This window comes from Trifolium pratense, linkage group LG1, assembly GCF_020283565.1.
Source record: "Trifolium pratense cultivar HEN17-A07 linkage group LG1, ARS_RC_1.1, whole genome shotgun sequence".
NCBI lineage: Eukaryota > Viridiplantae > Streptophyta > Magnoliopsida > Fabales > Fabaceae > Trifolium > Trifolium pratense.
Genome location: NC_060059.1, coordinates 38,606,366 through 38,620,613, shown reverse-complemented (window position 1 = coordinate 38,620,613; position 14,248 = coordinate 38,606,366). Strand labels below are relative to the sequence as shown.

The window sequence follows — 14,248 nt, the reverse complement described above, 5'->3', positions numbered from 1 at the left end:
ACTAAATTCAATACTAATCACTCTTGGATCAACTAACGATTTGATATTTCAATTAGAAGTACTACCATTTAAAGCCAAAACAAATTTGGTAGAGATGCTCAAATAAGCATCCTCTTTTTCTTTTAGCGGCACACACTTTTTAATATTAAAAAATTGAAATACAATGAAATGGGTTTATTCGATGGAAAGCTGTAAGGTCAGGTATGTTAGAAGATAAGCTAATAAGGTAGCTCTTGAGTTAGCTCAAGTAGCCCGTTATTATGCTAGTCCCCAAGTTTTTAACTATTGTCCACCTTGTATTGAAATTATATTGATGAATGAAATGCACTAGATTTATTCATGTAAAAAAAAAAATGAAATGGGTTTATTGATATGTATAAAATTGTTAGTGAGTCTCATTTCGTAAATTTTTTTAGTTACCGTTTGAGAGATTGAGTTTTTATTAGGTACTATTATTAAAAAATTATAAATAAGTATCATCTACACATATAACTTTAAGTATTTAAAATTGGGTTTCTCCATTGTAAATTCTTTTGGAAGGGAGGGAGGCATATGAAGCACATATAATTGATCCTATATGGATTCCTTGATATAGGAATATTCGAAAATTCAAGATATAATACGATGAAGAAATTTTAATAAGGTGAACACTTTGATTGATGATATGTAACTTAAATTGTCGAATAACTGTATTTTATAAAAAAATAAATAAATTAATATGTGATATTTTTATATTAATTTATAATTAAAAAATGTATATTATAAATGAAGTTTTTCTATGAAATATAGAAGAAAAAAAAAATTCTATGAAATATCCAATAATATAAGTTGGGTACGAAAAAAATTATAAGTTTTTATTTATATATCATTCCTTTGTGTTTTATGACCCGCTATCCTCCTCATCAGATAGCACCTCAACTCTTTTTCCTTTTTTTATTTTTTGTCTTTTCTTTTTGTTGAAGAACACCTCAACTCTTCTAACTTTGATAAAATGAACTTCTCCTTATATTTTAAGCTTTTGTTATTCCATATTTCGCAATTGTTGTTGGTTAGTCAAATGAGTCAATATTAATAAAATGAGTTTTTCTTTTTTTTTTTTACGGAAAAATGAGTTTTTCTTTAATCTTATATTAACTCAACTAAAATGTTGTCCATTTAAATTGAAAAAAAATAATATATATTTGAGTGAATTTCTATCTTAAGATACGCCGCACTAGTATATTTGCCTTTACCATCATGCTTGACTTTTACTAAAACTTGCTTTAGATACATATATATTCATGTGGTCATAAACATAGCACCAACTTACATGCATAAAGCAAACTGGGATATTGGAAAAGACTTTTTGGATTCGTGTGAAAAGAGATAAGAGCATATATGAGATGTACAATGCAAAGAATTAAACAAATTAAGATTTAGAAGGCACCTATATATATTGAAAGAAAAGAAAACGCACAATATGCTTGCAAAGTGAACACACGATGTTATGGTTACAACCAAAAGTTTTTGCTTTTTGAAGAGAGAATTTAGAACATCATGAATTATGAATTTGAATTGCACTCTTTTAGTAATTTCACGCATTCATTTAGTTGATGGTGCATCAATTATTGTTTACTCAGATGATGGGGTGATATCCGAAAACACTCTAATGCTCAAATCAGTTAGAGAGCAAGCAAATAGTGAGAGGTTTGAGGGAAAAAGAAAGTATATCTTTATTTGTTGTGAGAAAGAAGATATTGGTAAGATTTAAAGAGGAGTCATTGGAGAACAATGGAAATTCATTGCGAACAACACCTTTAATGCCTAAGTTCGGAGGATGTTGAGAGGCGTTACAAAGTTAGGAGGTTGGTTGAGTTGGATTGGACCCTCATAATAGTGGGCTTTCAAATAATATAAGAATATGCCTCATGTCGGTGTAAAACACAAACATTGTCTTTGATCGATGGATCAGATTAATGTTAGATTTTATTGATGAAATCTTATCGCTTTCAACAAAAAAACCTCTAAATAAGTAAATAATGTTATTTTTTTTTTCTTGACCCAAAAAAAATTTAGTTTTTTTTTTAATAGAAATTAAAAAGTCTAGAATTTGGCAAAAAATGTCTTGATGATTTTATGAGATTTTGTTGGACTATATTGATTTTGTGAGATTTTAAAGACTTTTTTACAAAGACTTTTTTACAATCAAGATTTTTAACACATGATTTGAATGAATTTTGAGTGATTTTTTCAAAAGACTTTTTTACAATCAAGATTTCATAACACATTATATATTAGGAAACTTTTGTATATTAGGAAAATTTTAAAAGAATCAATAAATATTAATAAAAGAAATTATATTTTTTTGGGAATCCAAAGATTTAAAAAAAAACCTTACATTTTTTTTACGTATATGTTTTTTTTTTTTTTGGTACATTTTTACGTATATGTTTCTAATCATCAATAAAAATGTTAACACCACCACCACCATTGATGGAAAATAGAAGCAGATGAATGGGTGATGAAAAAAATTTGTTTGCCGTTGTAGTTAATCAAAATTTTGTAAAAAAGATGTAGAATTTGTTAAAATATTTTTTTGCAAAAAAATATATTTGATAGGTAAAGAAGAAGAAAAAGAAAACCAGTTAATGATGATGAAAGTAAAAAGTCTTGAAGAGTTTGAAAAATTCTCAAGACTTTTGGGGAGATTGTTGAAAAAGTGAACAAAGAAAAGAAGAAAAAACCGGGTGCAGTGATGATGAACCGTGAAAGTAATGAAGAAGAAGAAGAAATTTTATAGATGAAAGTAAAAAGTCTTTGAGAGTTCAAAAAAGTCTCAAGGCTTTTGGTGAGATTGTTGAAAAAGTCTGTCAAGTGTATTTTCAACTAAAAAGTCTCTCAAAATCCATTCCAAACAAGAATCCATCAAAATCAGTAGACTTTTGAATACCAATGGACATTTTAAAAGTATGAACAAATCTCAATTGAATACCAACAGATTTTGTTGCCCTGAAAAAAAAATCTTATTTGTCTTGATTGAATACCACGAGATTTATTTAACTTTTTTAAAAGTCTTGATTGAATACCTCAAGATTTTTTTGTCATAAAAAAGTCTTTTAAAATCCCATGAAATCTCAATCCAATACACCCCCCTAAAGTAAGTTATAAATTCTTTCCTCAAATATAACCTAATCTTTATATTTAATTTTATTGTGTGGATGATTAGTTAGGGGCCCAGATTTCATGCAGTTGATTTTTCAGTGCAGTCGTGCTATTTATAGCTATTCAATTAAAATTGGATAGTCATGATTTAAAAACTATATTTATTTAAACCGTTCAATCATGATTGAGCGGCTATAAAATGACAGCACCGAAAAGTTTACAAGATTGGAGTGGAAAGGAAAAAGCATTGTAGTTAGTTGTTATCTTTAGAGTACTTGTGGATCTAAGTTAGATATTTTCTTTTATGAGTGAAAGGAATAGGGATGAATTGGAACTTTGTGGTTTCTTTTTTGAGGGGTTTCAAATGTGGACCAATTTAGAAAGACAAGGAAATCTCTTAAAGAGATTTGGTTCTCAATATTGATTAGACAGTTAACAATTTACTAAGATGAAGTGATTGAGTTGTTTTCTCAATGGGATAATCTCTTTAAATTCCTTCCTAAACTCACTCATGTCCTCTTTAAGGTGGGGTTAGGACTTTTGTTAAACAAAGTTGCCAAAAATGACTTGTAAATACGGTAACAATAATTAGTAATATTATATATGCAAATGTCCAAAGTTATATACCTAATCCAATACTTTAACTATAGGATATTACATAATCTTCATTAACTAATATTAATGCAATTTAACACGAAATACACTATATTATCAAGTGCATTAGAGGAACTCCACATCAGCTTCCCCTTTTATGTGTCGGCCATTTGTCTCTTTTGTCATTATGGGACACATCACATATGAATTCTCTTCCTTTTACTTTCTTTTCCCCCTCTTCTAATTAGTTATTAGTACATATGAACAATTTTAATTTAATTTATGCTTCATTAATTGGTTGCAAGAGAACTCATTTATAAAAATAAAATAAAAGATTTTACAATGATGATGAATTTGAAAGAAGGATATGTTCTTTGAATTGTGGCATTTGGTCGCAATCAGCATAAATAATGTCCATAATTGGTACGTAAGGAATACATGCAAACGTACACTCTACTGGAAAATACTTAAGTAACTAAATGTTAACACTTGCAATTGTTAATAAAATTGAACATATAGAAACATAGAGAAAGACCCTTGAACTTAGGGTTTCAATAGAATGAACAAAACTTGAAGAGTAAAGGTTACAATAGAGTATAAATATTAGATACTAGAAAAAGACTAAACTACCCTTACCAATATAATAAAAACATAAATAATTAATATCTAACATCTCCCCTCAAACTCACGATGCATTAACAGGCAGCATCGAGAGTTTGTCAATCAATAAACGAAAACGTTTAGTGGAAAGCGTTTTCGTAAACATGTCAGCAATCTGCAAGGAGGAGGAGACAAATGGTAGAGTAATCGTTCTCTGCTGAAGATGATGACGAGTGAAATGACAATCAATCTCAATATGCTTTGTGCGTTCATGAAATACCGAGTTGTGGGCAATTTGGATGGCACTCTTATTATCACAATACATGGGAGTTGGTTCAGAAAGAGGAATACCCATATCAGAAAGTAACCAACGCAACCAAACTATTTCAGTAGTAGTGGATGCCATAGCACGATACTCAGCTTCTGTAGAGGAGCGAGAGACAATATCTTGTTTCTTACTCTTCCAAGAAATAAGAGAGTCTCCAAGAAAAATACAAAAACCAGTGGTAGACTTACGATCAGTTGGGTCACCAGCCCAATCAGCGTCAGAATAAGCACGTAACTCCAATGCAGAGGATGAGGGAAATAGAATGCTCTGAAACTGTGTCCCTCGAAGATAGCGAAGAATGCGAAGAACAGCGGCCCAATGAACTGTAGTGGGAGAGACAACAAACTGACTAACAACATGAACAGCATAAGCAATATCAGGTCTGGTAATTGTAAGGTACACCAGACTGCCAACCAAAGTACGATACAAAGTGGGATTTGGTAAAGGAACACCATCAGAGGGAGCATATTTCACATTCAACTCAAGAGGACTATCTACTGTTCTTGTATCCGAAAGATGAGCTTGTTCAATAATGTTTGCAATGTACTTGGATTGAGAGAGAAGGTAGCCTCTAGGAGAGTAAGCAACTTCAAGACCCAAGAAGTAACGAAGAGAACCTAAGTCTTTCATTTCAAACTGTTTGGCTAACTGTAATTTCAAATCAACAATCCCATCAACATCATCACCTGTAATAACCATATCATCAACATATAATGAGAGTAAAATACGACCATGAGAAGTGGTTCTAACAAACAAAGCCGAATCATAATCACTAGAGCGGAAGCCAAGAGATGTAATCACAGTGCTAAACTTCTCAAACCAAGCTCGTGGAGCTTGTTTCAAACCATATAGAGCCTTCTTCAACTTACACACTTCCCCCTGATTATGAGAAACACCTGGTGGAGGTACCATATAAACTTCCTCGTGAAGATCACCATTAAGAAATGCATTTTTAACATCCATTTGAGAAATATGCCACTGACGAACAGATGCAACTGCAATAAGAGTACGAATAGTTGTCATCTTGGCTACTGGAGCAAATGTTTCTTCATAATCCATACCATATTGTTGAGAAAATCCCTTAGCAACAAGGCGTGCTTTGTAGCGCTCAACTGACCCATCAGACTTAGTTTTGATTTTGTATATCCAACGAGACCCAATAGCACGTTTTCCAAGAGGAAGAGGTACTAATTCCCAAGTATCTGTCTTGTGCAAAGCAGAAAGTTCTTCTGTCATAGCCTGCTGCCATAGTGGATCAAGTATAGCCTCTTCATAAGAAGATGGCTCAGACAAACTGTGGATAGAGGTTAGAAAAGAAGCAAAAGAAGCAGAGTAAGTGGAATAGACAAAATCAGGTAACTGAGTAGACTTACGATCACGAGAGGGATAACGAGGAGGAGGCGGCGGATCAACAGTCGTAGGAGGTTGTTGGGTAGCCGTGGGGACAAGGGGGATATCAATATCTGGAGTAGCAATAGTACCATCCCTGCAACTCTCAAAATTACAATCACTAGAAACATTATTATCAAGACCAAAAGGATCAATCTTAGTCAGTTCAGACCTACTAGAATCATGTGAATCAGAGGAAAGAGAAAAAAATGGTATGTGCTCAAGAAACACAACATGACGAGATACATACAATTTTTTACTTGAAGGGTCATAACAACGATAACCCTTCTGACCAGCCCCATAACCAAGAAAAACACATATTGTAGAACGAGGAGACAATTTATCACGTTCCACGTGTGGACGAAGAACAAAACAAGTAGAACCAAATACCTTGAAAGAAGAATAATCAGGACTAGAACCATACAATTTTTCAAATGGAGACAAACCTGATGTGACCGATGATGGAATTCTATTAATAGCATGAACGGCAGTTAAAATTGCTTCGCCCCAAAACTCTTTTGGAACAGAAGCAGACAACAAAAGGGAACGAGCAGTCTCCACAATATGACGATGTTTTCTTTCAGCAACACCGTTTTGTTGAGGAGTATCAGTACATGAAGTCTGGTGAATAGTACCATCAAAAGCAAGTAACTCGGAGAATTTATTAGAAGTATATTCACCACCTAAATCACAACGAAAGCACTTTATAACAGCATTGTGTTGAGTCTTAACCATAGCACGAAACATATGATAAATTTCAAAAAACTCAGAACGATTTTTCATAAGATAAACCCAACAATAACGAGTACAATCATCAATAAAAGAAACATAATATCTAGATCCACCTTTGGTAAGAACCGGCGATGGACCCCATACATCAGAGTGAACTAAGTCAAAAGGTGCTTTGGATATAGAAACACTTTTATTAAACGGCAAAGCAGAAAATTTGGCAAGTTTGCAACCACAACAATCAGAAATATCACTAATTTGCAACTTTCCTAAAGCTCCAGTAGAGGCTAAGTATTTTAGTCTAGATGCAGAAACATGACCAAGACGAGAATGCCACAAATAAAATTTAGAAGATGATAAATTCAAACGAAAAGATGATAAATCAATAGTGGAAGTAGAAGTCGAGGCTGCGGTATCTGGAACTTTCAGCTCATCCAAAACATAAAGTCCCCCATGTCTACGACCAGTCCCAATTAACCTCCCAGATTGTGTATCCTGCACATAACAATGAGTGGAAGAAAACATAACCGAATAACCAGAATCACACAATTGACTAACAGAAACAAGACTCAATGTGAGATTAGGAATATAATAAACATCAGAAAGAAACAAATTAGATGTGGATACCGACCCAATTCCTGCTACTGGCATAGGAGTGCCATCAGCAGTCATAACTGACATGGATGATTTAGAATTTAAAGATAAAAAAGACTTATGATCATATGACATATGATGTGATGCTCCAGAATCAAGGATCCATATAGAAGAAGAGATACCTGACAAATTAGACGGGGTTAAACCTTTAATAGACGAGACAGAAGTAGCATGTGGCTGAGTAGCAAGAAACTTTTGGAACTGCGTAGCAAGATCAAATACTCGTGAAGTAGTCTCATATGGATATACACCATCAATACCAGAACTAATAGGGAGAGGAGCAACCAAAGAATGAGTCATAGCCATATCAAATACTCAGATGAATCAACCAACAATAAATCAAACACTAAAATATTTAACCAAATACCCACAAAGCTAAATCCACAACGTCAAATCCAATGAATCACATCAATTTAAATAACTAAAATACTAAATCAACTAACTCCTCCAGTTTCCACCGTCAGAACCACCACCAGTAAAACTTCAAGTGTCCCAAAACTCTTTTGATTCATTAACAAACATGAAATTAAGCAAATACAATGATTCAATACCAATCAAGTACCAAACTTTGAATTGTTGATCAACGAGAAACCCAACAATTTGTTGACGTTGGCGTAAATTCAATTTCCCAATTTTATGTTTTTTTTTTTTCAATTTGCAAAAGCAGCGGCGGAAGCAATACATCAACTTTGCTCTTTATTTTCTTTCTTTTATTACTAATCAACCAAGCTCTTTGATACCATGTTAATAAAATTGAACATATAGAAACATAGAGAAAGACCCTTGAACTTAGGGTTTCAATAGAATGAACAAAACTTGAAGAGTAAAGGTTACAATAGAGTATAAATATTAGATACTAGAAAAAGACTAAACTACCCTTACCAATATAATAAAAACATAAATAATTAATATCTAACATATTCATATTAGGATATGTTCTTTGAATTGTGGCATTTGGTCGCAATCAGCATAAATAATGTCCATAATTGGTACGTAAGGAATACATGCAAACGTACACTCTACTGGAAAATACTTAAGTAACTAAATGTTAACACTTGCAATAAGCTATCCGAATCTATACAAAGAGGGAGAACACAAGAAGAAAGTGTGAAAAGTAAATTTGTTCTTCGAAAAAAAGAGATATGTAAAACTAAAAGGACAATCAATCTCAAAAAGTGGGGACATTGGTGATGGAATTTGAAGTAGTGAACATATATAGGTTAGTTGTTTGTTGTGTGGCTTTGGTCTACACCATGTACAACATTTGGTTTTGTCTCCTACATGATTAATAATTAAGGTAGTATGTACTTTCTTTAGGACGCGCGTGACCATTTTACTCTATTATTTTCTTTTCTTTAGGCTCTTCTAGTTCTATTGCCTTTCCAAACAACATATATTCCAACTCTATCTATGAGAAATACAATGTGTGATGTGTCCATGCATCAACACATCACATGGCCATCTTTTGTTAAAACTACTTTGAGACTGTTTAATCTTAAATATTCGCATATATAGAAATTTAGAGTATATAAATATATATAATCTCCAACAAACACAACAACATATTCAACAAATTAATCATCGATGTATTCATTATCATAAACTCAATTTGTGTTGGGTTATGATGTGAGCCTGAAAGTGAGGTTCATCACATTGTGCTGATTAATAGCAATTACATAAGTAGTTTGAACACTGGCTATATATCTTCTCCCAAAATCTTAAAGATTTGAGTTTATCAATCTCTTCACTTACAACACTCATTTTAATTTAATGTGAGACTTCTCACTCACATTTGATGCTCCAACAATTTCCTCCCTCTAGTGTGAGTAAATACAGCCATTCATAGGGTATGATCTCTCACATATGAAAGTTACTTCATCCATATATACATTAGCGTTGTCGTTGGCTCACATACATCAATGACACACGCTGTACTTTGACCATCATTGTCACTTGTCAGGAATACACTATCGATGCAAGGAGTCAGATAACCATTTATTTAAACTATTGACTTTGATACCGACATTGAATCATAAGGGTAAACATCAAAAAATTGTCACGTTGAGTTGAGAGTAATCTAAAGTGATCATCATATTAATTAGAATTAAATATAATTGAAAAACAATTAAAATTACCTCAAAAATTTAAAGTGGCCATTTATTGAAATAATTCTTTTGCAAATATGATAAATTATTATGAAATGAAAGGTAATAATGTTTTAAAAATATCATGTTGACAATATATTAAAGTATATAGTCCTATCTTGCATTTTAATGTGTGGAAAACAAACAATATTTTACTATTTTGACAGCATAAACACTTTACCTTATAATACTTTCTTCAGTTACTTATTCTATATGTGTAAGTAACTAATAGGAAGAAAACCTTTGTCTGTCCCAAAAATATACTCTAACTTTTTATCCATTTAAGGTGTCAAAGAATCAACAACTCAACAATTTCCTCAAACCTACCAAATAAAGGTTTAAGAAATCATCTTCAAAATGGAAAGACAAAGCAAAGAAAGTACTCCTCCAAGTCCTAGCACACCATTACAATATCAACATGAAAAGAAGAAAGAACAATCTATTGATCATGAAGAAGAAGAGATCACAAAGGTAGATAATTTATTATTTGATCTAAATGAATCTACCAATGAAGATTCTATTCTTGTTTGTAATAATCAAGAAAAAGAACTCAATCTTATAACTTCTTTAGATGTTGGTAATTCATCATTAGAAAACAAAAATACTCTTGAGGTAGAACAAAGAGTTTTCTCTTGTAACTATTGTCATAGAAAGTTTTATAGTTCACAAGCGTTAGGAGGACACCAGAATGCTCATAAAAGAGAGAGATCCATAGCGAAAAGAGGACAAAGATTTGGAACACAAATAATAACTTCATCTTCTTCTTTTGGTTTTGGTTTTCCTATTATGCATAATAAACAAACCTATGCAAACATGGCTTCTTTGCCTCTTTATGGTGCTTTTGGTAATAAACCTTTAGGAATTCAAGCACACTCTATGATCCATAAACCTTCTAATGGATTTGGAAACTCTTATGGACATCATCATCATCATCATGGTTGGTCAAACTCAAGAACATTTATGGATCAACAACCTGGAATAGCGAAACTAGGCGCGGAAAATTTTCATCGAGCGACAACATCGGCAGCGGCATTATCATCATCAAGAGGAGGTGTTGGTAGATTTGAAGTGGTGGATGCAATGATGAATTCTACAGCTAATAAAGAAATGAAGCAAAAACATATTGATTTATCTCTCAAGCTATGAATATTTGGTCAGTGTAGTTAAGATTTTTGTGTGAAATAGGATTTGTGTAAATTTGTTTTATTAGGAGGATTATAATCTCATATAGTTATTTTCTTGTTTTTTGAATTGAAAATTGTTCAACTCCATTGCGGAGTGATTTATTGAGTTGTAACTTTTATGTTTGTTATGTCTTTTTCTACAAGAGTTTTAATTTGTTTATTTTTTGCTTTTTTTGTCCATAGATAAAAGTAAATCTACTCAAGATTTTGATGTTCCATTTTCACAAATCTTATTAACATGCCTTACCAAAATGATACTAAATATTTGAAATTTATCTGTAATATAATTGAATATAATTAATAAGATTAATCATGGCTATCTTAAAAGGTTAATTAAGGATCACAAATACAAGAGGAATATATTATTGACCATGCTTAATTATGTATAGAAACGTGTTCATACTAAATTGTTTCCAAGAACAAATAACTATACACTTTTATAATTTCTATAACTTGATTCATATTGGTTTAGTAGGCTAATTAAAGAAATATGTAGGTGTTCTGCTAAGCTTTTTTAATTAAATTGATTTGATTAAAATTGAATTTAAAGTAAATTTTTCATGTTTCAATGTTTTTACTCTTAAAATAAATCAGTTATTAAACCTGAAATAAATTCTTCAACCAAACACAAAAGTTACTTATTAGTATCAATTTTAGTTTTTTTTTTGACAAACGTATCAATTTTAGTTAAATTAAAAGTTCAATATATATTTGAATTTATTGTAGTACACCATGATTCCATCAACATCAATGAATTCGATAGAATCATGGTATACTACAATAATTTTAATAAAAATTATATTTTAAAATTTCAACAAAACAACGTATCATCATAATTTTATCAAATTCATTGTCAACGAAATACATCTATGATGATCACACATTTCACAATTGGGTAAATAATTCATTAAAAACCAAAACTTAAATATATTTTTTTAATATTAAACTAATGATTCATTTGAGAAAAAAGAAATTGAGGGAACATAAACCAACACAATAAAAGAAAAATACATTCTTTTACTAAATTAAGATTCAGTGTTTTTCCTCTTCTCTCATAAAAATAAGATTATGATATCATGTTAGAACTTAGAAATGTAGGGGCCAATGAGAAACTGAGTATATGAATAAAAAATAGAGAATTTATTTACTCATAATAACAAAGACCAAAACTAGTGGGTTAGGAATTGGATAACATTATAGAAATATAATATCCAATAAAAATATTAAGATTAGATCATTTATTTGTCCACACATGTAGTGTTAGAATAAGACTTGCCTATTATTTTTGGTATCTGCATAGGAAGACTTTTTTGTCCTATTTGAGATTCATGTACTAAGTCACTATCATATTGAGTGGCTTCAAATCTAGGAAAGATTCATGTGTGTTTATATATCAAAGTAAAATAACTAGTCTATACCTAAACACCTCAATTTAATGTAGTAACGACAAAGGCCTTAGGTTTAAACTATAATTTACAAACGTGGGTGACAGTCATGAAAAACATGCCGTCTCATCCAGAACCGTTTAAATTAGATGATTCTGATCTTTTTCGATTTAATTAGAAGTCGTAGATTTGAAATCAATTAAAAAAATATAGCAGTATTAAAAATTTTGAAAATAAGTTCTGCTACTTAGTAAAATTTTACCGGACTTAAATAATTTATCTTTATAGTTGCGTGCGGAGATATTAATTTTACAAATAAGAAAAACATGCCGCCCCATTTGCACAGTTGCAAACAAACTATACTAGTATAACTTACCCGTGCAATTGCACGGGTTAATGTTCAATGAAAAATATAAATTATTAAAATTTTAATATTTTGTGATTTTTTAATTATCTATAATTTTTTTTATTTAATGTAATTTATTTAGATATGAAAAATAATACAAATTTTACATATTTTAAAGGGGAGGGTGTATATTAATCTTCCACTCCCCGTTCCCAACTCACATGTTATTTTTTCTCTCATAGACATCTGCATCAGTTTCTGTAAGGATCTCATCAACATATTAAAAAAATTGAATAAATAAATTTATTCTTCGTCTTTAAATATGTTCTTTAGATCCAATAGAAAAAACATATAGGCCATAGAGATGAGAAATGATAAAAAACTAAATAAGAGAAAAGAATATGTAAAAAAAATAATTCACAAATTGGTTGAAAAACAATCGTAGATGAGGGTGATGAGAAAAAAGAGATGAAAGAAAGCTGAGAGCAAAAATATTTTTAGTCAATTTTGGCAATGTTTCTAAAATTTTGTTTTATCATCAAATCATATTCCTTGAGTGTAGCTATCTTATATACCAAAGTTTGACGTAATGTTTTTGGTGCAATAATTAATTCGTAATTAACACACGATTAATATAAAGACTTCTATAGAAAGCTAGAAATTAATATACAAACTTCTTGAGAAAGTCAAATCTCATAAAATATGAAAATTTCAATAAATTAATGATAGTATTGCAAGACCAAAAATAAATTAATGTATTTTTGTCATAATTATTGATATTTCATTGATATTTCAAGTTGTATCCAACTCATAATTATTGATAAAGCAAGATAAGAAAAAAAGAGACTCCAAGTTTGATCTCAATTCAATCCATTTTGTCAGAATGTGATGCATTTCTTATTGTCTTTCAATGATTTCTGTGTCACAAATAATAAATTGGATTAATAAATAAAAATATAAAGACCAAAAGAAAATAATCTAAATAGTAAAAAAAAACAATATAAGAAAAATCGAACAAAGAAAAAATAATAAAGAAATTTTTAAAAAGTGACAATAGACAAAAAAAATTGTGAGTATTGAGAGAGATGAAATCTATAACAATATATAAAGGGGATAGGGGGTTTGGGTTGACTTTTTCTTTGGTCTATTTTGCCCTTCACTACATATGAGTAATTTTGTCTTTAATGTGAAATTAAATTCATTAAAGTCAAATATATTGATTCCATTTTCAATTTAAAAAACGTATTAGTAAATATATTTGTAAATAAGGCATATTCCATTCCATTATATTATAAATTGATGCACATGAATATAACTCAAATATTCCATTTTTTTTAAGATAATAAAATATGAAGAATTGACTTGTTAAAAAAAATGAAGAATTATATTTTAAAATAAATTTCGAATTTTAATTTTTATTAATAAATTGAATGTGAATAATTTTTTTTTATCAAACTAATGCTTATATTTTAATAAAAATATATTAGTTTTTTAGCATAATTCTTTTTATCACATAATAAGAATTTGTTTTCGTATGTTAAAAAAATTGGGGTCTTGTTTAAAAAAAAAATTGGGGTCTTACTATAAGTTGTTTGATTGCCTCCTAATCTCCTAATAATAATGTATTGAATTCTTACCAAAATAAATAATGTTTTGAATTGTTTCCAAATATAGAATATAAATTGACTACTCATTTATTTTCATATTTTTTGTCCATGTATATAATATAAAAATAATTTGTTGTAAAACTACTC

General features: G+C 30.3%; 1 protein-coding gene across 1 annotated transcript; it reads left to right on the top strand.

Moving 5' to 3' along the window:
* Positions 1-9,716: 9,716 nt before the first annotated feature.
* Positions 9,717-10,918, top strand: LOC123915603 (zinc finger protein 3). The gene has a single exon (XM_045966786.1). The coding sequence runs from the start codon at positions 9,937-9,939 to the stop codon at positions 10,723-10,725; it is 789 nt and encodes a 262-aa protein (XP_045822742.1). The 5' UTR covers positions 9,717-9,936; the 3' UTR covers positions 10,726-10,918.
* Positions 10,919-14,248: the final 3,330 nt, after the last annotated feature.